General features: G+C 42.4%; 1 protein-coding gene across 1 annotated transcript; it reads left to right on the top strand.

Moving 5' to 3' along the window:
- Nucleotides 1–208: 208 nt before the first annotated feature.
- Nucleotides 209–3,007, top strand: LOC119293874. The gene is made up of 3 exons (XM_037572211.1): nt 209–715; nt 788–919; nt 2,339–3,007. Exons 1-3 carry the CDS (start codon nt 452–454, stop codon nt 2,390–2,392), a joined length of 450 nt encoding a protein of 149 aa, XP_037428108.1. The 5' UTR covers nt 209–451; the 3' UTR covers nt 2,393–3,007.
- Nucleotides 3,008–22,887: the final 19,880 nt, after the last annotated feature.

Raw genomic sequence — 22,887 nt, 5'->3', positions numbered from 1 at the left:
TCTATCGGCATGTCACGCGGATCAAGCATTAGAGATCGTCGGATACTCCCAGAACCAACGGCCCACACCCACTCACCCTCTCACCCCTCGTCCCATCCACCTACCCACCCGCTGCCGGCCTCACTCTCCCATCGCACTCCCCCTCCTGCAACCCTAACTCAGATCCCATCGAACACCTCCTCCTCCTGCAACCCTAACTAAGATCTTCTCATCCCCATCTACTCGCCGCCGCCACCTACGGCGCTGGATACGACGACACAGCCATGGCGGGATCCTCCCTCGCGCGCCTTCATCCACCGTCCTGCCACCCTCGCGCGCCCCAGTCCTTCTTCGCCGACGCGGCCATGGCGGGATCCTCCCTGCTCAAGCCAGCCCGATCCTCCCCTCGATCTCGTCAGAGTAGGCGGAGATCGGGCCGCGGTGATTCCCCTCCCCACCCAGCCACAATGCCATGCCCAAATTAAGCCTCCCCCCTCCTCCGTCGCACCCATCCCATCCCCACTCCAATCGCGCCGACCGCTCCTCTGCCCCACCGAGTCACCACACACTGGTGAGTGAGCCGTCGATGGGATGTGCGGCGGCCGCCCCCCAGCGACCAACTCCTGCAGATGGAGACGGACTACCGGGGGCCAGTCGGAAGCTGCAGGGCGAGATCGACCGCGTGCTCAAGAAGGTGCAGGAGGGCGTCAATGTCTTCGACAGCATCTGGAACAAGGTACCCCCTCCTCTCCCCCAACCCCCAATTCTCAGGATTTTGCACGATTTCCTCATGATTCTCCTGCGGCAGGTGTACGACACCGAGAATGCCAACCAGAAGGAGAGGTTCGAGGCGGACCTCAAGAAGGAGATCAAGAAGTTGCAGCGCTACCGCGACCAGATCAAGACCTGGATCCAGTCTAGGGAGATCAAGGACAAGAAGGTGACCCCCCTTCGTTCCGCCTCCCTTGTCAGTATGTAGTATGTTTGTTGCCTAAATGGATGGAACTGCTTCCTCCCTTCCTTCCTCCATGAGAATATCTGCTGCCACGCTCGTCTGTTTAGTCAACTATTTAGTTTAGATGCGACTTTAGTGCCAAGTTATCTGTAGGAAATGCGTTCTTACAGGCGTTGGGGGAGGTTAAGTGTCTAACTGCCGCTGCTAGCTACTTGGACAACTATTAATCCAGTTTCCCGTGCTTCTGTGTCTATCTTGACATTGATATTCTTGCTCGATTTTGGTTGCACGACAGTCGTACTATTATCCGTCAAGGTGCACTTCTCTTCTGAATTGAAATTTGATATCATGATTGTCTAGAACACGAAAGCATACTCGACTGCTCCAAGTGACTCTGCACATGATGGTATTTTATTTAAGTGGTAATAAGAATAACAGCCAACACTTTTTTCCTCTCTAAAACAACCAAAACGAATGAAGCTGATTTAAAAACAATTGTGAACTTGAGCGGTGGGTAGTAAGAGGCTAAGAATTAGATGCTGGGTTTTAAATGGATTTGTTAGTTGGGAGATCTCGTGCTCTAATGATGTCTGAACCCAACTGTTTGGTCATGTGCATGTCTAGTTTCTATTTTTATGATACACGCCTTCACTGTAATTTAGCACAACCAAAGTTCAGCAAAGGGATCAGTCACCCTGAATCTGTCTGAATATCTGCAAAGGGTGTCTGACTCCAATCGTTGGCTTGCCTGATGCTAGATTCTAGATGCTGTCAATAGCTTGGTTCCTAAGTTCTAGACAAGTAAAAGGGATATGTTGGTATTGCAAGAGGCAAACACACTTGGAATGTGCGGGAAATGTTGCATTATCTCATTTGGACATGCATATCATCATACTGGATTGCTTGGCCTTTACTCCAGCACTTGCACGATCACTGGATTCCTTGTTAAGTTACTCGGGTTGCTTAAGTTTATTAACCTGATAGGTACAAATAATACAAAAACTTCACTAGATTTCTTTTCATCCTCACATGATGCCTCCTATATAATTTATTCATCATCCACTGTTAAGAAAAAGAACATCAAGTGAAGCATTGGGACCTGTTTCTTGCATATACTTGTGAAGCCCAGTGGCTATCTTAAAAAATTCTGGTAATAGGAGCACTTTGATTTGTAGTTGCTATTGTCATATCTACTACTTGTCACATTATGTACTAAATGTGGTCGCATAAGCTCGTGCTTAGAAATCAAATCTTTTTACTGCAAACATTTTACAATGGTACGAGCAGAAATCTCTGGTGGACCAAGCCATTGGTTGATTCTGTCCAACTAATTTTCCGAAGTTTCTGCAAACATTTCTTCAGCTTGCTCGAATCTCATTGCGTTTGTGCGGTTTTTTTTTGCAGATCGTCTGGTCAAGGAGGACGCCATTCTCTGTTTTGGGAATTTTGTTGCAGTAATTATTATAGCCAACAGTTCAGACTTGATTTTGCAGGGAGCAAATCTGCATGTGCAAAGCGTGTATGTGTGTGTGTATCCAGTGAGCAAATCTGTAGTAAGTACTGAGTATACTATCTGCTTTCTTTTAGTGTCTATTCTCTGCTCGGTTCTCTTCTGACATATAGATTATTCATCATACTTTTATGTGGTTGTTGTTCATGCAATAGAGAGCAACTTAAAATGTGATTTGAAAATTAATTTCCAGCCAAATGAGCTTTTTTTTCTTCTATATATTTTGTTGACATTGAGTTTCTGAATTGCTTTATATTAGGATCGGGCTGAGTATTTGTGATGGCTGAGTCTTTCTGATGTTACTTTATGGTCACCAGCTCACCGGTGTACATGTTTGCTTTCTGTTGGATTCTTGGTGTGCTAGGAAGCACTCTTTATACTTCCAGGGTGCATTTTTATATGTGAGTATCTTATGTTGTTGTAAGCATTAACAGAATATGCCGTGTGCAGGGAGCTCAGCATCCGAGTCCCAGCCCACCCCTCACCCTCGCTCCGATCCCAAGGTACCGCGTGGTTTCCGGCCAGTTCAAGATTTTGGCTTCTGCGGGCTCTCATGAGGTTGGCGTCTGGCGGCAGGATGAAGGCCAAGGTGAGCTCCCGCGCCTATGACTCTAGGTCAGTGCCCCGACCCGACCCCTCGCTCGTTATATGGTGTAAGTGCAATGGTACGCTAGCTATGTGGTGTAAGTATCTCCACAAGATTTCATTCAGCAAATCATCTCAGTTATCCAGTTTTGAAATATTTTGCCGATGCATCAACTCTATGTGCCAGAGTAGTAGCACTCTTTGTTTGTTGAGTAGATGTTCCTGAGCCATATATCTGCATAGCTGATAGTGTCAAACTATTCACCATATATTTATGTTCCGATATGGCTGCTCTGGTCTAGTTCTGTGAACGGGAACAAGCAAGATGATTTGCTGCTGTTTTTCTTCCCTTGAACGATCTGGTGAAGGACAAGTTGGTCCATAGGTACTCCTGCCCTGCTATCTCTCTCTGCTGCATAGATAGGTTAAGTTTTCTTTTGTTCTCTTTCTATTTTAAGCATGAGGATATTCCAATGTCTATGTATTCCTCTCGTGCTCATAAGTCAGAACATGTAATCTAATTAGGGACTGCAGACTTGCTCATGTCATGTGCAAAACTTTCATGAATGTACATAAACATTTTCATGTCCAGAACCATGACTATAAATACTCGTATGAAAATCATTCACAACCTTTGTTCACTAGTTCCAACTAGTAATCGTGTATATATACGTAAGCTCCAAGCCTGATGTGCTTTAGGCATTAAATCTGTGTATATATACGATCTTCTTGATGCATGTATAACGCGACACACACATCAGGAAATCTGAATAACTTTGACATAGTTGCTCTATTATCTTGCACTGGGTTGATACTTGTCGTTTTCCCTTTCCAAATATATCTCAGGCTTGCTGTTATGAGAATGTTATATGCATGGTTTCTTATTAGATCTAAAATTCTGCATCTATTTTTCATTGTTAGGAGAATGTTATATTGACGAATTCACTTGATTATATTCCTAACTTTTCTGATTTATAACACGCAGATTTTGGCCTTCATTCCTCAAAAGTTGGTGTACACGGAACTCTAGGAGAATAATCCCGAAGAAAACCCTGGAGCTGGAGCTGGCCATATTAATATTTAGTTGTATTTTATAGTTGAATACCTGATTTATACTGCCATGATTGTAAAGTACTTTGGTTGCCGTTTAAAATTTTATGTGTTATTAGCTCTGTTTGAATCATGTTATTTGTTGTGTGTTATGTGTTATTTGAATCAAGTACTTTGGTTGCCGATTTTGTTATGTGTTATTGGCGCAAATAGAGAACTGACGTGCGGCACCAAAACAGCACACTTGGGTCCCATTTCACTAGTGGGTCCTTTAAAATGGGAAAGAACCAAATAAAACTGACAAGTGGGACCTAATTGGATGACCTGACTAGTGGGACCCGGTTCAAAATGGATTGTAAAAAGGCCGAGGCCCAAATAAGAAATGGCAACAAAAAGGCTAATGGCCTAGAAATCAAAGGCTGAATTGTTGGGCTAGACCCATGTAGCTAATAAAAGCACAGGAAAAAAATACATTAAAAAGGCTGAATTGTTGGGCTAGGCCCATGTAGTAAACCGAATTGGACCGGGCTGATTCTTGTGCCACATCAGCTTGCCATGCTGGATGCCTATGTGGCCTGGGGAGGCTACTAGTGACCAAAACAATACAGTAGGCATATTTTGGTCAAAAATGTCTATGACCATTCTAGATGAAAGGTCAAAAATGTCAATTTACGACGATCAGCTTTTGACCTTCTGGTTTTGGTCAAAAAAAGGTCACAAATGGAAAACTATGACCATTCAGTGACCAATAGTGGTGGTCACAAGTTGACATATTTCTTGTAGTGTGCCATCATATGATTCGATATTTACGGGTTTAAACCCTTCTGGGAAATCGTGTCCCATTACTTCGTTAGTGAAGCAAAGGGGGTCTGCGGCGCCTCTGTATCGGGCCAGGTCGTGACGTAGCTCGGATGGAGCTCGTCTGGAGTTTTCATCCCGGACGTGGTTATGTTCCTCACGTACATCCAGATGGTTGTCGTCGAGCGTCGAGGCGCCCCCCCCCCCATGATCCGTAGATGGATCTTGTCTGACCTGCTCTCATTTCCAAATCGCACCGCAGGTCATGTGTATATCCTCGAGCTGTTGTATTTCTGTTTGTTCAGCGAGGTAATGTGAGCTGGTGTTCGGCTCGAGGTGCCGCTTTGTCCCGGCCACGTGGTGGTCAGTCGGCCGCATTGTACCTTGGCAGGATTGGCTCCAGCGCCTCGTCATCGAACTATGTTAATAGTTTGCGCTTTGGATAGCTTTTGGTTGGTCGCTTGAGGCTGTATTCCTCGGCTGCCAGGACATCAGTCCATCTTTCATTGAGCAGATCCTGATCATCTTGAAGCTGCTGCTGCTTCTTTTTTAGGCTTCTTGCAGTGGCAGTTAGCTGACACTTAAAGCGTTCCTGTTTGGTGGACTCTTCAGGCATGATGAAATCTTCGTCACCGAGGCTAACCTCATCCTCGAAGAATGGAAGGTAGTTGCTATCCTCTGAGTCTTCATTCATGGCCTGTTCGCCAGGGCTAGCTCACCCATCTTCCCGTTCCTCCTGTTCGGAGGTTGACTCAATGGGGTCTTCATTGTTTTTGGTATCGTCCAGAGTGTTATCCTCTTCTGTGACAGTATTGTTGTTTTTACTACGAAGTGGCTTAGAGCATCGTCGTTGACGTTGGTGCTTCGGCTGTTTCTCAGGAGGTTTATCCTCGACTGGGTTATCGTCGTCGCCGTTGTTTTCTTTTGGTGTATCCACCATGTATATGTCATATGAAGAAGTGGTTGTCCAACGCCCTGTAGGCAGTGGTTCCTGATCCTCTCCGGCATCATCGTCCATACCGTCGATGTCTTCGGTGTCGTAGTCAAGCACGTCGGTTAAGTCGTCGACAGTGGCTATAATGTGGGTGGTGGGTGGGATAGAAAATTCTTTGTCGTCCACTCCCCACTCGAGCCGGACATAGTTCATCCGAGAGTCTCCGGACAAGGAGAGGGATTTCAATGAGTTTAGCATGTCACCTAGAGGCGAATGCTAGAAGATATCCGCGGAGCTGAACTCCAAGACCGGCGCCCAATCAGGTTCGATCGGTGCGGATGCACGCGGTCCGGAACCCATGGCCGGAAACGAGTCCGAGGTTCCGATAACACAAGCCCAGCTCAATGTTGGGTCTGTGTGCGGCTCGAGCGCCACTGAGTTTGCAGCCTCCGTGGCAGGGTTAAGCTCCCCGTCTTCGGACGACAGAGCCCACTCCACCTCTAGGGCCAGGGCGGCCACAGGCGCTATCTCCTATGTGTGGCCCGATGACAGATCTAGGTCATGTTCATCGTGGTGTCCGGGGACAGTTGTCATGGCCTCAAACCCGTCGAATATCAAGTCTCCACGGATATCGGCCACAAAATTCAGGCTTCCGAATCTGACCTGATGGCCAGGGGCATAGCTATCGATCTGCTCTAGATGGCCAAGCGAGTTGGACCACAGTGCGAAGCCACCGAATACGACGATATGTCCGAGGAGGAAAATCTCCCCATGGACTGCGTTGTTGTAGATAATTGATGGAGCCATCAAGCCTATCTTCGACGACACAACGGAACTATCAATTAAAGCACCAATATCGGTGTCAAAACCAGCGGATCTCGGGTAGGAGGTCCCGAACTGTGCGTCTAAGGCTAATGGTAACAGGAGGCGGGGGACACAATGTTTACCCAGGTTCGCCCTCTCTATGGAGGTAATACCTACTTCCTGCTTGATTGATCTTGATGAATATGAGTATTACAAGAGTTGATCTACCACGAGATCGTAATGGCTAAACCCTAGAAGCTAGCCTATCAAGTTATGATTGTTGTCCTACGGACTAAACCCTCTGGTTTATATAGACACCGGAGGGGGCTAGGGTTACACAAAGTCGGTTACAGAGAAAGGAATCTACATATCCATATCGCCAAGCTTGTCTTCCATGCAAAGGAGAGTCCCATCCGGACACGGGACAAAGTCTTCTATATTGTATCTTCATAGTTCAACAGTCCGGCCAAAGTATATAGTCCGGCTATTGGAGGACCCCTTAGTCCAGGACTCCCTCAGTTGCCGTGGAGCTTAGCTATATTTGTTGAGTCACTTGGGATTATTATCATATTATCACTATGAAGAATCTGAAGGATGCTAAGACTATGATTTTTCCCTCAAAGACGAGGGGAGGTAAGGAGCTGCCATCTAGTTCTGCTTTAGATTCACCTTCTGTTATAAGTAAGCTTGCAACTCCACAACATGCTATTAATTCTAATATGTCGCAAGTTATTGATGATGCTACTTCTACTATGAATGCTACTCATGATTATGCTAGTACCTTGCTTGATGATGTGCCACTAGGTGAATTTCTTGATGAACAAATTGCTAGAGTAAGACAACATGATGTTGTTGAATCTGATGATGAACCTGAACCTGAAACTACTGAAACACCTACTAGAACTAGTCCTCCTAGATATGAATTGCCAAAGGTACCGGAAGGTTATACTATGAGTGAGGAGGCAACTAGAGATATTCTTGCTTGTAAGGATAGAGATGATCTAGAGAAATTACTATGCAAGTATAAAGAAAGATCTCTGAATGCTAAAATGAAGTGTAATCCTGAGTTTGCTACTTCATCTATTGTTATTGCTGATAAGGATTATGAATTCTCTATCGACCCAGAGTTAATAACTTCGGTTGAATCTGATCCTTTCTATGGTTATGAAACTGAAACTTTTGTGGCACATCTTACTAAGTTGAATGATATAGTTACCCTTTTTGCTCATGTTGAGAAGATTCGCTATTACTATATTCTCAAGTTATTTCTGTTCTCATTAAAGGGTGATGCTAAAGCTTGGTACAATACTCTTGCTCCTGGTTGTGTGCATAGTCCCCAGGATATGATCTATTACTTCTCTGAAAAATATTTCCCTGCTCATAGGAAACAAGATACCTTGCAGGAAATATTTAACTTTGTGCAAATTAAAGAAGAGAGTCTCCCATAAGCTTGGGGGAGGCTTCTCCAATTGCTTAATGCTTTGCCTGATCATCCTCTTAAGAAAAATGAAATACTTGATATCTTCTATAATGGACAAACCGATGCTTCTAGGGACTTCCTAGATAGATGTGCTAGTTGTGTTTTCAAGGAACAAACTATTGAACAAGCTGAAGAATTATTGAATAACATATTAAAAAATTATGATGATTGGACTCCTCATGAAGCACCTATTAAACCCACTCCGAAGAAGAGGGGTATCTTATATCTTAGTCCTGAAGATATGCAAGAGGCAAAGAAATCTATGAAGGAAAAAGGTATTAAGGCCGAGGATGTTAAAAATTTACCACCTATCGAAGAAATAGATGGGCTTGAAGCGCCACCACCACCCAAGGTGGTAGAGGTAAAATCTTTAACGAAATTCAATGATAGTGATGATCCTCATAATAAACATCCTAGTCAATGCCTTTATGAGTTTAACAATTACATTAGAATGCAAGATCACTTCAATGCAAATGTTATGAAAGAATTGAAATACAACTCTGATATGATAGCTTGCTTAAGTGACTTGTTATTTAGAATCTCATATGATGTTAGGGTGTAGGAAAACATGCCTCTATGTTTCAAACTCAATTAGAACAAGTTGCTAAAACTCAAAAAGAGTCACTTAACGAAATGAACAATAATGGAAGTGACTTTGCTGTTAGAGTAGCAACTAGAGGAGGTAAAATGACTCCGGAACCACTTTATCCTGAGGGACACCCAAAGAGAATTGAACAATATTCTCAAAGGAACAACACCACTGCACCTAGTTCTTCTAAAAAGAAAAAGAAGAAGAAAAATGATAAGACTTTGCCTGCCTCTAGTGAACCTGAAGTAGAAAAACCTCCTGATAATGATAATGAAGTTTCTATCTCTCGTGCTGAAAATCAATCTGGTAATGAACACTCACCTTCTGATAATGAAAAATATAATGATGAGGTTCATGAAAACACTCAACCTAATGATAAAGAACCAGATAATGATGTTGAGATAGAACTAGCTGTTGATCTTGATAACCCACAACCTAAGAATAAAAGATATGATAAAAGAGACTTTGTTGCTAGAAAACATGGAAAGGCAAGAGAACCATGGGTTCAAAATCCTATGCCCTTTCCACCTAAGTCAACTAAAAAGAAAGATGATGAAGAATTTGAACGCTTTGCTGAAATGATTAGGCCAGTCTTGCGCACTCGCTTGACTGATATCTTGAAAATGCCTCCTTATGCAAAGTACATGAAAGACATCATCGCTAATAAGAGAACAATACCGGAAGCTGAAATCTCCACTATGCTTGCTAATTACACTTTCAAAGATGGAGTACCTAAAAACATGGAGATCCGGGAATACCAATTATATGTTGCTCCATTAAAAGAAATTATGTGAAAACTGCTTTATGTGATTTGGGAGCTAGTGTTAGTGTTATGCCTTTCTCTTTGTATAAAAGATTTGATTTGAATAAACTCACACCTACTGAAATATCATTGCAAATGGCTGATAAATCAACTGCCATACCTATCGGTATTTGTGAGGATGTGCCCGTTGTTGTTGCTAATGTTACTATTTTGACTGACTTTGTTATACTTGAGATGCCCGAGGATGAAAATATGTCGATTATACTTGGTAGACCTTTCTTGAATACCGCAGGGGACGTTATTGATTGTAATAAAAGCAACGTCACTTTTCATATCAATGGTAATGAGCATACGGTGCACTTTCTGAAGAAACAATTCCAAGTGAATGGTATTAATATTATTGAAAAATCTCCGACAATCACTATTGGAAGTTTTCAACTACCTCCACCTACTGTCAAAAAGAAATATGGAATGCTTATTTTTGGAGACATTCATATCCCCATTGAGGTAACTTAGTGATTTACAAAAGTTCTTCGGTTTCATGCTAATCGAAAGTGGTTGTTAATAAGACTGGATCAACCATATTAATGGATCATTTTTGAGAGGTATGAAGTTGATGAACTTAGTAAGCACTACCTTCTTTCCCTACCTTTTGTTTTCTATTTTTGTTAGTTAAATGAAATAAAATGCCATGCTTTGTCTGTTTTCTGTTTTTTCCATGCAATAAAAATGACCCCCAAAAATAGTTCTTAGAATGCTCTGAAAACCTGACACATTTTTTTGTGAATATTTATGAATTTCTGGTGCAAATAATACCTAAGGGAGGTGCACTAGGTGGGCACAACCCACCTGGGCGCGCCAGCACCCCCAGGCGCGCCCTGGTGGGTGCTGCCCACCAGGTGGGCCCCCTCACTTACTTCTTCCTCCCACACCACTCCATTCACACAGAAAAAAATCACTACCACTCTCTCTCTCTCGTGTTCTTGCTCCCGAGACCGTAGATTTCGATCTCTTTGCTCGAAGCTCCATTTCCGAAACTGTTTCGGGGATTTGTTGCTTGGTATGTGACTCCTCCATGTGTCCAATTAGTGTTTGTTTTAGTGGTTTATATTTAGAATAATTAGCTACTCTTGGTGCTATTGTAAATGAGCTTGCATGTTGAATTCTTAGAGTTCTAAGTAGTTTGAATGCTTGCTATGGCCTCTATACATCCCTATGAGTAGTTGCTATCAATCTTGTGAAGTTTCATTAATAAACTTTTCATGACCAAAAAATTTCAGAAAATTGTACGCGAACATTATGAACTTCTTTGGAAGGAGTTCTTTGAGGAGGAGATCCTTGAAGGCATCCTCTAGTAGCAGCTCCATTTGCCGGTCCTATGCTGAACCAAGCAAAAAATCTATTCGAAGTGCCACAACCAAAACATGCTTATGGCCATGTGACGATTACATGGTGAGAGTTGGTATTAAGGAAGAATTTGAGCAACTGGTTCACAATGCTGAACTCGGTCCCTACATTTCAGATAAGTGCGACCAATGCCTCCTCCTCACTGAATCATTCATCGAAAAATTTAAATTCTACCCTCAGGGGTCTAGGGTGTCTTTTAAACTTTATGATAATCCTTTTACCATTTCTCTAGAAAGGTTTGCTCACCTCTGCAAAATCCCATTCTGGGGTTTACTCGATGAGCCACCTAGGTCTGAGTTTGAGTCTTTCTTAACTATTCTTTGCTTTGGTGAAACTAGGGGGTGGCACAAGGTAGAATAAAGAGCATACATTTTCCTGCAATTCAGTACTTCACATTATTCAATGGAAAATCCATAGTAGGCAAGCAAGACTGTAGTACACTCTGTGCTCCAGACTTGAGCCTCATACGTGCCGCTCTCACCGGTGAAAAGGTTTACAACCTTGCGGCGATTGTTGCACGCAGACTGCAGCACAACTCTAGCAGTGGCTATTTTTATGGTGGAATTTATGCCACGCGTTTAGCATGAGAGCTGGGTGTTTCACCTTTGCCCTTTGACCCTATCCTACCCATGTAGTATTTAGATTTTGAGGCTTTAAAAATCCATAAGATCCTCAAGGGCAAAATTCATGACTTCACCTATAATTTGTTGTTTCACCAAACTTCTGTTGTGCACACATATTTGCCTACTCTTGCTCTTTTTGGCTATCACGACAAGGGAAGATATTATGTTCTAGAGAGCGAGGCTCGAGCTCACAACGCAGCAGTGGAGGCAGCACGGCGAGCTGAGGCATCGGCCCCGAGGGCCTCAGTGAGCTACCACGCCAACTACCATCCAGGCTACTGACTGATTACCGAGCTTCGCCAAAAGCCTAAGCTTGGGGGAGTACGTGTTTCCACCGACATTATATTCATGTTCACACATTTCATTCCAGTTGAAAGTGTCCACACTTTTTCATTGTAGCATCCATGTTTAATTTATTTTCTTGCTTTCTTCTTGTGTGTTTGAAAAACTTTGAGAAAATCCAAAAATATGTTTCTTGCTTCTTTTTGATTTTTCTTCTTAGTTTAAATTTTTGTAGCACTAAAAGAAAACCCAAAAAGATTTTCTTGTTCTTCTTTTACTTGTTGGGAGCTTTCCTGTGTAAATAGTTTTTCTCGTTTTTGATTTTCTCTTTTTTTTTTGTTTGCTTGCTTTCGGAAAACCAAAAATTCCAAAAATATTTCAGTGTGTTTCTTTGAATTTCTTTTTCCTTTATCGAGTCATACCGAGGAGAAGACCATGATGAAAATGTTGAGTGACTCTCATTTAAATTATGTTGATCTAACAAAGAGCCCACATAACCTTGTCTTCTCCTCTTGAATAAAATGTTTGCAGATTCCAGCTTAGTCCATGCCACTCTTGCACTATTATTATTTCAAATCGTTCAGTCGTGCAAGTGAAAGGCAATAATGACGATATTAGATAAACTGGCCGTGGCAGAGAGAAACGGGTATGAACTTGACTTGTTCTGTTTTTGTAAATATGTTTAACCTAGTATCCATGCTTCAGCCTATTATAATCAAACATGTTTGCAATGACAATTAGATATTATAGTTTCTCATGCCATGCATAAGTAGCTAGGAGTGAATAATGACTTATCTTGGATATCAACATTGCGTTAAAATGATTGTGATGTAGTATGATGATATGGTATCCTCCTTTGAATGTTCGAGTGGCTTGACTTGGCACATGTTCATGCATGTAGTTGAATCAAAACCAACATAGCTTCTATGATATTTTTGTTCATGGTGTTCATATCCTACTCATGCTAGTGTCCTATGTTACCTATGCATAATGCATGTTCATGACCGTTGTTGCTCTCTAGCTGGCCGCTTCTCAACCTATTTGCTAGCCTTCGCCTGTACTAAGTGGGAACTCTGCTTGTACATCAAAAACCACAAACCCAAGTTATTCCAGATGAGTCCACCATACCTACCTATATGCGGTATTACCCTGCCGTCCTAAGTAAATTTGCATGTGCCACCTCTAAAAACTTCAAATAAATATCCTTTTTGTGTGCCTGGATCGTTCATGGAACGACAGGAGGTAGTCGGTATCTTCCATGCTAAGCAGGTTATTCTCAGGTCGAGTGTTTATTCACTTGCCATCGCACGAGAAAAGGGCGGTAATAGGGATGCCTAGTCCCAAACTGCAAAAGGAAAAGAGCTTACAAATATTCAAACAAAAACTCCCAATGGAGTCATAACCTTTACATTTTCACTTGGGAACCGCCACTAGCGTGCTTAGCATGGAAGATATTGATAACTAATGGTCGTGAAGTGAATGAGAAAGGTGCATGTCTCAAAATACCATTTACCTCTGTTTTAAAAATTTGAGCTTTGGCACCTCTGCAAATCATTGCTTCCCTCTGTGAAGGGACTATCTATTTAATTATATGTTGTGTCATCATCTTCTCAAATAAGCGCCAAAACCTAAGAGCACTACTGTCATGCTGATGCATTGTGTATAGCTAATGTTGGGTGCATCATGACTAGTTCTTTTCTACCATGAATTACAATGTTTAGTCGGTGCTTGAACTTTGGGGGTGCTCTGCATTTATGTTTTGCGGTCTCAGAAAGGGCTAGCGAGATACCATTATTGTCATACTATATCATGGTTATTTTGACAATGTGTTGCTATTTGAGATATCTTATTATTGCTCTCTAGTTATTTATGTCATTGATATGAGTTAATATAATTCTTAAGAGTTATTGTCGACATGGTTAGTTATAATCTTTTCTGAAACCCTTGGTGTTGTTTAAGCTTATTTATGAAACAAGAGCAAAAGAGTTCGTAAAATTTTTTCTTTTTCACTTTCAGTTTATCAACTGAATTGCTTGAGGACAACCAAAGGTTTAAGCTTGGGGGAGGTGATACGTCTCCAACGTATCTACTTTTCCTAACGCTTTTCCTCTTGTTTTGAACTCTAATTTGCATGATTTGAATGAAACTAACCTCGGACGGATGTTGTTTTCAGCAGAACTACCATGGTGTTGTTTTTGTGCAGAAATAAAAGTTCTCAGAATGGAACGAAACTTTGGGAGGATTTTTTATATAATAAAGCAGAATTTCTGGAGTCAAGATGGACCTGAGGGGGGCACCTGGGTGGGCACGACCCAGCAGGGCACGCCCAGGTGGATGTTGTCCACCTCGTGGCCCCACTGACCTCCAAACCAACGCTATAAAATCCCATATTTCTAGAAAAAATCAAGGAGAAAGAATTATCACGTTTCACGAGATGGAGCCGCCGCCAAGCCCTGTTCTTCCTTGGAGGGCAGATCTGGAGTTCATCTGGGGGTCCGGAGAGGGGGATCTTCAATCTTCGTCATCACCAACACATCTCCATCACCAATTCCATAATGCTCCTCATCGGGAGTGAGTAATTCCTTCATAGGCTTGCTAGTCAGTGAGGAGTTGGATGAGATTCATCATGTAATCGAGTTAGTTTTGTTAGCGCTTGATCCCTAGTATCTGCTATGTTCTGAAATTGATGTTGCTATGACTTTGCCAGGCTTAATTCTTGTCACTTTGCGCCCAGGTGCCACGATTTCAGATCTGAACCGTTTATGTCATCACCTTATTATCCATGTTCTAGATCCGATCTTGCAAGTTATAGTCGCCTACTACGTGTTATGATCCGGCAACCCCGGAGTGACAGAAATCGGGACCACTCCCGGGATGACCGTAGTTTGAGGAGTTCATGTATTCACCGTGTGCTAATGCTTTGTTCCGGTTCTCTATTAAAAGGAGGCCTTAATATCCCTTTGTTTCCAATAGGACTCTGCTGCCACCGGAGGGTAGGACAAAAGATGCCATGCAAGTTCTTTCCATAAGCACGTATGACTATTTACGGAATACATGCCTACATTATATTTATGAACTGGAGCTAGTGTCGTATCACCCTAGGTTATAATTGTCTCATGATGAATATCATCCAATGAGTCACCGATCCAATGCCTACGAATTTATCTTATATTGTTCTTGCTAAGTTACTACTCTTGCTACTACTACAATATCACTGCTATCACTGTTATGTTACTATTGCTGCTATCATCAAAAGTATCATACTATTGTGCTGCTAATCACTTTGCTGCAGATAATTAATCTCCAGGTGTGGTTGAATTGACAACTCAGCTGCTAATACCTTCAAATATTCTTTGGCTTCCCTTGTGTCGAATCTATAATTTTGGGTTGAATATTCTACCTTCGAAAATTGTTGTGATCCCCTATACTTGTGGTTATCAATATTACATCATTTGACCCATACATAACGGTTAAGTCTGTACACAAAATGGGATCATATATATTACATCATTTGACCAATAACAGTTTCTCGATCAGCGTCGACATTTTTGTTGGGTTCTACGGTAGGGTGCGTCGACCGCAAATTGAAATTTTCCAATGCGCAGAACAACCAGGAACATGCAAACCCTAGTGACAGCACCGAAGCGGTCAATCAAATGAGTGTGTCACACCTCCACTTTATATAGGCGTCCATCGCAGGCTCAATACTTGGGCCTTGCACGGATCCTAAAGCCCAAAGTCTACTCAATCGCGTTCCAAGTCCAGCTCGGATCACATCCAACCAGTGTCCTCCAAACCAACCTCGTAGGTTCCTTCCCTTAAGAGCGCGACCCCTTAGGTTCAAGTCAGGTTGGTCACAGTTTGGATCACCTCTGACCTGCATGGTTGGTAGCGGCCTCTAGCAAGGCATGTCGACCACCAAGCATATTATGAAGCTGGTTAGGTGAACATGTACAACGCGTCACACTTCGGTTCCCTTTCCTCACGATATATGTTGTTGGGCTCAAGGCAAGACTGTCATCCTTTGCTAGCCCGATCTCTTTCTTGTTCCACTGATACCGACCACAAACTGGATTATCTCATAATCCTTGTTGCATGGCAATGCTTATCCTGGAGGGGCCCAAGGTATATCTCTCCTGATCGGAGGGGCAAATCCCATCTTGCCCGACCATGTCTCATAGCATCGGACTGGACAAACCAAAACTTACCTTTGTAGCTACCCAATCACGGAGTAGCGTTTGGTCGGCCCAAAGCAAGTCTGTCACCGCCCCGAGTACATGCGTCAGCTTAGGTCTTAGGACATAGAACGTATGTTGTACTAGAGACTCACAGATGACATATTGTTGCATCTCATAGTTGGGTCTGTCCGACTCGGATTCAACTACGTCGAATCCGACCAGATCCTTTCGAGTCCATATTATCCGGTTAGCATCTAATGCTCCATTTCTAGTGAGACCGAGCCATCCACCGTGTCATTTGCTAGTCTAGTCCGATGTGTGCCCACACGTCTCTTGCGACTAGGGACAATTTAGGATGTATCATTCGACACAAGATCTCACAGACAAGTCACGTACTTGCCAACAAGTATCATTGATTACATCCAAGGACTATCTTTATTGATAAACACATAGGAAATATCATCATACATGATTGCCTCTAGGGCACATCTCCAACAGTCTCCCACTTGCACTAGAGTCAATTAAGTAGACATCGTATGCCCATAGCTCTAACGTGATCCTCATGCTTGGGTTGTAGAAGCGGCTTAGTAAACGGATCTGCAACATTTGCATCCGTGTGAATTTTGCATAACTCTACATCACCATTCTTTCGTATCAGGTGATATTTCTGTTCTATGTGTCTGACCTTGTGGTGATTCCTCGGCTCCTTGGCTTGTGCGATGGCACCAGAATTATCACAATAAAGGTCCAACAGTTTTACCGAGGTTGGGAAAATACCAAGATCATCCAGAAAATTTCGGATCCAAACACCTTCCTTTGCAGCTTCACAAGCCGCAATATATTCTGCTTCTGTGGTAGAATCGGCCACCATATCTTGCTTGGAACTCATCCAGCTCACGGCTCCTCCGTTCATGACGTACACGAATCCGGACTATGATCAACAATCATCTCTGTCGGTTTGGAAACTTGCATCGGCATAACCCCTGACGACAAGCTCTTCCTCACCTCCATAAACTAGGAACATCTCTTTAGTCCTTTTTAGGTACTTCAGAATAGTCTTTACCGTTGCCCAGTGACTCTCACCTAGGTTGGCTTGGTATCTACTTGTTAGGCTTATTGCAAAAGCAACATCAGTCCATGTACATATCATGGCATACATGATGGATCCGATTGCCAAGGCATACAGAATCCTACTCATCCTTCTTTGCTCATCAGATGTCGAAGGACTTTGAGTCTCCTTTAGCCTTATACCATGTGAGAGTGGTAAGAACCCTCTCTTCGCCTCACTCATGTTGAACCGCTTCAACACTTTATCTATGTATGTGCTCTGGCTCAAGCCGAGTAGCCTCATCGATCTATCTCTATAGATCTTGATGCCTAAAATGTAAACTGCTTCACTGAGGTCCTTCATTGAAAACATGCCATTCAATGATTCCGTGACCAACTTCAGCATCGAAACATCGTTCCCGATCAACAATATGTCATCCTGTTGGCGAACGTAGTAATTTCAAAAAAATCCTACGCACACGCAAGATCATGGTGATGCATAGCAACGAGAGGAGAGAGTGTTGTCCATGTACCCTCGTAGACCGAAAGTGGAAGCGTTAGCACAACGCGGTTGAAGTAGTCATACGTCTTCACAGCCCGACTGATCAAGCACCGAAAGAATGGCACCTCCGAGTTCTTGCACACGTTCAGCTCGATGACATCCCTCGAACTCCAATCCAGCCGAGTGTCGAGGGAGAGTTCCGTTAGCACGACGGCGTGGTGACGATGATGATGTTCTACCGGCGCAGGGCTTCGCCTAAGCACCGCTATGATATTATCGAGGAGGACTATGGTGGAGGGGGGCACCGCACACGGCTAAGAGATCAATGATCAATTGTTGTGTTTCCAAGGGGTGTCCCTCTCCCCGTATATAAAGGAGTGGAGGAGGGGGAGGGTCCGCCCTCTCTATGGCGCGCCCTAGGGGAGTCCTACTGCCACCGGGAGTAGGATTCCCTCTTTCCTAGTAGAACTAGGAGCCCTTCCAAGTAGTAGGAGTAGGAGAGAAGGAAAGGGAAAAGAGAAGAGAAGGAAGGAGGGGGCGCAGCCCCTCCCCCTAGTCCAATTCGGACTAGGCCTTGGGGGGCGCGCAGCCTCCCCTCTCTCTTTCCTTAAAGGCCAATAAGGCCCATCTACTCCCCGGCGAATTCCCGTAACTCTCCGGTACTCCGAAAAATACCCGAATCACTCGGAACCTTTCGGATGTCCGAATATAGTTGTCCAATATATCGATATTTACGTCTCGACCATTTCAAGACTCCTCGTCATGTCCCCGATCTCATCCGGGACTCCGAATTACCTTTGGTACATCAAAACACATAAACTCATAATATAACCGTCATCGAACTTTAAGCGTGCGGACCCTACGGGTTCGAGAACTATGTAGACATGACCGAGACACGTCTCTGGTCAATAACCAATAGCGTAACCTGGATGCTCATATTGGCTCCCACATATTCTATGAAGATCTTTATCGGTCAAACCGCATAACAACATACATTGTTCCCTTTGTCATCGGTATGTTACTTGCCCGAGATTCGATCGTCGGTATCTCAATACCTAGTTCAATCTCGTTACCGGCAAGTCTCTTTACTTGTTACATAATGCATCATCCCGTAACTAACTCATTAGCTACATTGCTTGCAAGGCAAATAATGATGTGCATTACCGAGAGGGCCCAGAGATACCTCTTCGACAATCGGAGTGACAAATCCTAATCTTGAAATACGTCAACTCAACAAGTACCTTTGGAGACACCTATAGAGCACCTTTATAATCACCCAGTTACGTTGTGATGTTTGGTAGCACACAAAGTGTTCCTCCGGTAAATGGGAGTTGCATAATCTCATAGTTACAGGAACATGTATAAGTCATGAAGAAAGCAATAGCAACAGACTAAACGATTAAGTGCTAAGCTAACGGAATGGGTCAAGTCAATCACATCATTCTCCTAATGATGTGATCCCGTTAATCAAATGACAACTCATGTCTATGGTCAGGAAACTTAACCATCTTTGATTAACGAGCTAGTCAAGTAGAGGCATACTAGTGACACTATGTTTGTCTATGTATTCACACATGTATTATGTTTCTGGTTAATACAATTCTAGCATGAATAATAAACATTTATCATGAAATAAGGAAATAAATAATAACTTTATTCTTGCCTCTAGGGCATATTTCCTTCAATCTCCCACTTGCATTAGAGTCAATAATCTAGTTCACATCGCCATGTGATTTAACACTAATATTCATATCTGTATATGATTAACACCTATAGTTCACATCGTCATGTGACCAACACCGAAAGGGTTTACTAGAGTCAATAATCTAGTTCACATCGCTATGTGATTAACACCCAAAGAGTACTAAGGTGTGATCATGTTTTGCTCGTGAGAGAAGTTTAGTCAATGGGTCTGTCACATTCAGAGCTGTATGTATTTTGCAAAAATATTCTATGTCTACAATGCTCTGTACGGAGCTACTCTAGCTAATTGCTCCCACTTTCAATATGTATCCAGATTGAGACTTAGAGTCATCTGGATCAGTGCCCTTTACAACGAACCTCTTGTCACCTCCATAATTGAGAAACATATCCTTATTCCACTAAGGATAATTTTGACCAATGTCTAGTGATCTACTCCTAGATCACTATTGTACTCCCTTACCAAACCAGGGTAGAGTATACAATAGGTCTAGTCCATAGCATGGCATACTTTATAGAACCTATGGCTGAGGCATAGGGAATGACTTTCATTCTCTTTCTATCTTCTGTTGTGGTCGGGCTTTGAGTCTTACTCAATTTCACACCTTGTAACACAGGCAAGAACTCTTTCTTTGACTATTCCATTTTGAACTACTTCAAAATCTTGTCAAGGTATGTACTCATTGAAAAAAAACTTATCAAGCGTCTTGATCTATCTCTATAGATCTTGATGCTCAATATGTAAGCAGCTTCACCGAGGTCTTTCTTTCAAAAACTCCTTTCAAACACTCCTTTATGCTTTGCAGAAAAATTCTACATTATTTCTGATAAAAAATATGTCATTCACATATACTTATCAGAAATGTTGTAGTGCTCCCACTCACTTTCTTGTAAATACAGGCTTCACCACAAGTCTGTATAAAACTATATGCTTTGATCAACTCATCAAAACGTGTATTCCAACTCCGAGATGCTTGCACCAGTCCATAGATGGATCGCTGGAGCTTGCACACTTTGTTAGCATCCTTTGGATCGAGAAAACCTTCAGGTTGCATCATATACAACTCTTCTTCCAGAAATCCATTCAGGAATGCAGTCTTTACATCCATTTGCCAGATTTCATAAAATGTGGCAATTTGCTAACATGATTCTAACAGACTTAAGCATCGCTACGAGTGAGAAGGTTTCATCATAGTCAACTCCTTGAGCTTTGTCAAAACCTTTTTCGACAAGTCTAGCTTTGTAGATAGTAACACTACTACCAGCGTCCGTCTTCCTCTTGAAGATCCATTTATTTTCTATGGCTTGCCGATCATCGGGCAAGTTAACAAAAGTCCACACTTTGTTCTCATACATTGATCCCATCTCAGATTTCATGGCCTCAAGCCATTTTGCAGAATCTGGGCTCATCATCGCTTCCTCATAGTTCGTAGGTTCATCATGGTCAAGTAACATGACCTCCAGAACAGGATTTACCGTACCACTCTGGTGCGGATCTCACTCTGGTTGACCTACGATGTTCGATAGTAACTTGATCTGAAGTTATATGATCATCATCATTAGCTTCCTAACTAATTGGTGTAGGAGTCACAGGAACAGATTCTTGTGATGAACTACTTTCCAATAAGGGAGCAGGTACAGTTACCTCATCAAGTTCTACTTTCCTCCCACTCACTTCTTTCGAGAGAAACTCCTTCTCTAGAAAGGATCCATTCTTAGCAAAAAAATGTCTTTCCTTCGGATCTGAGATAGAAGGTGTACCCAACAGTCTCCTTTGGGTATCCTATGAAGACACATTTCTCCGATTTGTGTTTGAGCTTATCAGGATGAAACTTTTTCACATAAGCATCGCAACCCCAAACTTTAAGAAACGACAACTTTGGTTTCTTGCCAAACCACAGTTCATACAGTGTTGTCTCAACGGATTTAGATGGTGCTCTATTTAACATGAATGCAGCTGTCTCTAATGCATAACCCCAAAACGATAGTGGTAAATCGGTATGAGACATCATAGATTGCATCGTATCTAATAAAGTACGGTTACAATGTTCGGACACACCATTACATTGTGGTGTTCCAGGTGGCGTGAGTTGCGAAACTATTCCGCATTGTTTCAAATGAAGACCAAACTCGTAACTCAAATATTCTCCTCCACGATCAGATCAAAGAAACTTTTATTTTCTTGTTACGATGATTCTCCACTTCACTCTGAAATTATATGAACTTTTCAAATGTTTCAGACTTATGTTTCATCAAGTAGATATACCCATATCTGCTCAGATCATCTGTGAAGATAAGAAAATAAGATACCCGTCATGAGCCTCAAGACTCATCGGATCGCATACATCAGTATGTATTATTTCCAATAAGTCAGTTGCTCACACCATTGTTCCGGAGAACGGAGTCTTAGTCATCTTACCCATAAGGAATGGTTCGCAAGTACCAAGTGATTCATAATCAAGTGATTCCAAAAGTCCATCAGTATGGAGTTTCTTCATGCGCTCTACACCAATATGACCCAAATGGCTGTGCCACAAATAAGTTGCACTATCATTATCAACTCTGCATCTTTTGGCTTCAACATTATGAATATGTGTATCACTACGATCGAGACCCAACAAACTATTTTCATTGGGTGTATGACCATTGAAGGTTTTATTCATGTAAACAGAACAACAATTATTCTCTGACTTTAAATGAATAACCGTATTGCAATAAACATGATCAAATCATATTCATGCTCAACACAAACACCAAATAACATTTATTTAGGTTTAACACTAATCCCGAAAGTATAGGGAGTGTGTAATGATGATCATATCAATCTTGGAACCACTTCCAACACACATCGTCACTTCACCCTCAACTAGTCTCTATTTATTCTGTAACTCCTGTTTCGAGTTACTAATATTTAGCAACCGATCAAGTATCAAATACCCAGGGGCTACTATAAACACTAGTAAGGTACACATCAATAACCTGTATATCAAATATACCCTTGTTCACTTTGCCATCCTTCTTATCCACCAAATATTCAGGGAATTTCCGCTTCTAGTGACCATTTCCTTTGTAGTGTAAGCACTCAGTTTCAGGCTTGGGTCTAGCTTTGGGCTTCTTCATGGGAATGACAACTTGCTTGTCATTCTACTTGAAGTTCCCTTTCTTTCCCTTTGCCCTTTTACTTGAAACTAGTGGTCTTTTCAACCATCAACACTTGATGCTCTCTCTTGATTTCTACCTTCGCTGATTTCAGCATTGTGAAGAGCTCGGGAATTACTTCATCATCCCTTGCATACTATAGTTCATCACGACGTTCTGGTAACTTGGTGATGGTGACTAGAGAACTCTGTGAATCACTATCTTATCTGGAATATTTACTCCCACTTGATTCAAGCGATTGTAGTACCCAGACAATCCGAGCACATGCTCACTAGTTGAGCAATTCTCCTCCATCTTTTAGCTATAGAACTTGTTGGAGACTTCATATCTCTCAACTCGGATATTTGTTTGAAATATTAACTTCAACTCCTGGAACATCTCATATGGTCCATGGCGTTCAAAACATCTTTGAAGTCCCGATTCTAAGCCGTTAAGCATGGTGCACTAAACTATCAAGTAGTCATCATATTGGGCTAGTCAAACGTTCATAACGTCTGCATCTGCTCCTGCAATAGGTATGTCACCTAGTGGTGCATCAAGG

Source organism: Triticum dicoccoides, chromosome 4B (genome assembly GCF_002162155.2).
Source record: "Triticum dicoccoides isolate Atlit2015 ecotype Zavitan chromosome 4B, WEW_v2.0, whole genome shotgun sequence".
In the NCBI taxonomy this organism is placed as follows: domain Eukaryota; kingdom Viridiplantae; phylum Streptophyta; class Magnoliopsida; order Poales; family Poaceae; genus Triticum; species Triticum dicoccoides.
The sequence above is the reverse complement of the archived record's forward strand: the minus strand, read 5'-3'. Positions and strand labels throughout refer to the sequence as shown.

Bases quoted from the DNA above. Each gene is read 5' to 3' on its own strand.
- LOC119293874 (XM_037572211.1), top strand. From the start codon at position 452: ATGCCCAAATTAAGCCTCCCCCCTCCTCCGTCGCACCCATCCCATCCC. The intron at 716-787 runs GTACCCCCTCCT...CTCCTGCGGCAG, and splicing joins TCGACAGCATCTGGAACAAG to GTGTACGACACCGAGAATGC. The intron at 920-2,338 runs GTGACCCCCCTT...TTTTTTTTGCAG, and splicing joins GGGAGATCAAGGACAAGAAG to ATCGTCTGGTCAAGGAGGAC.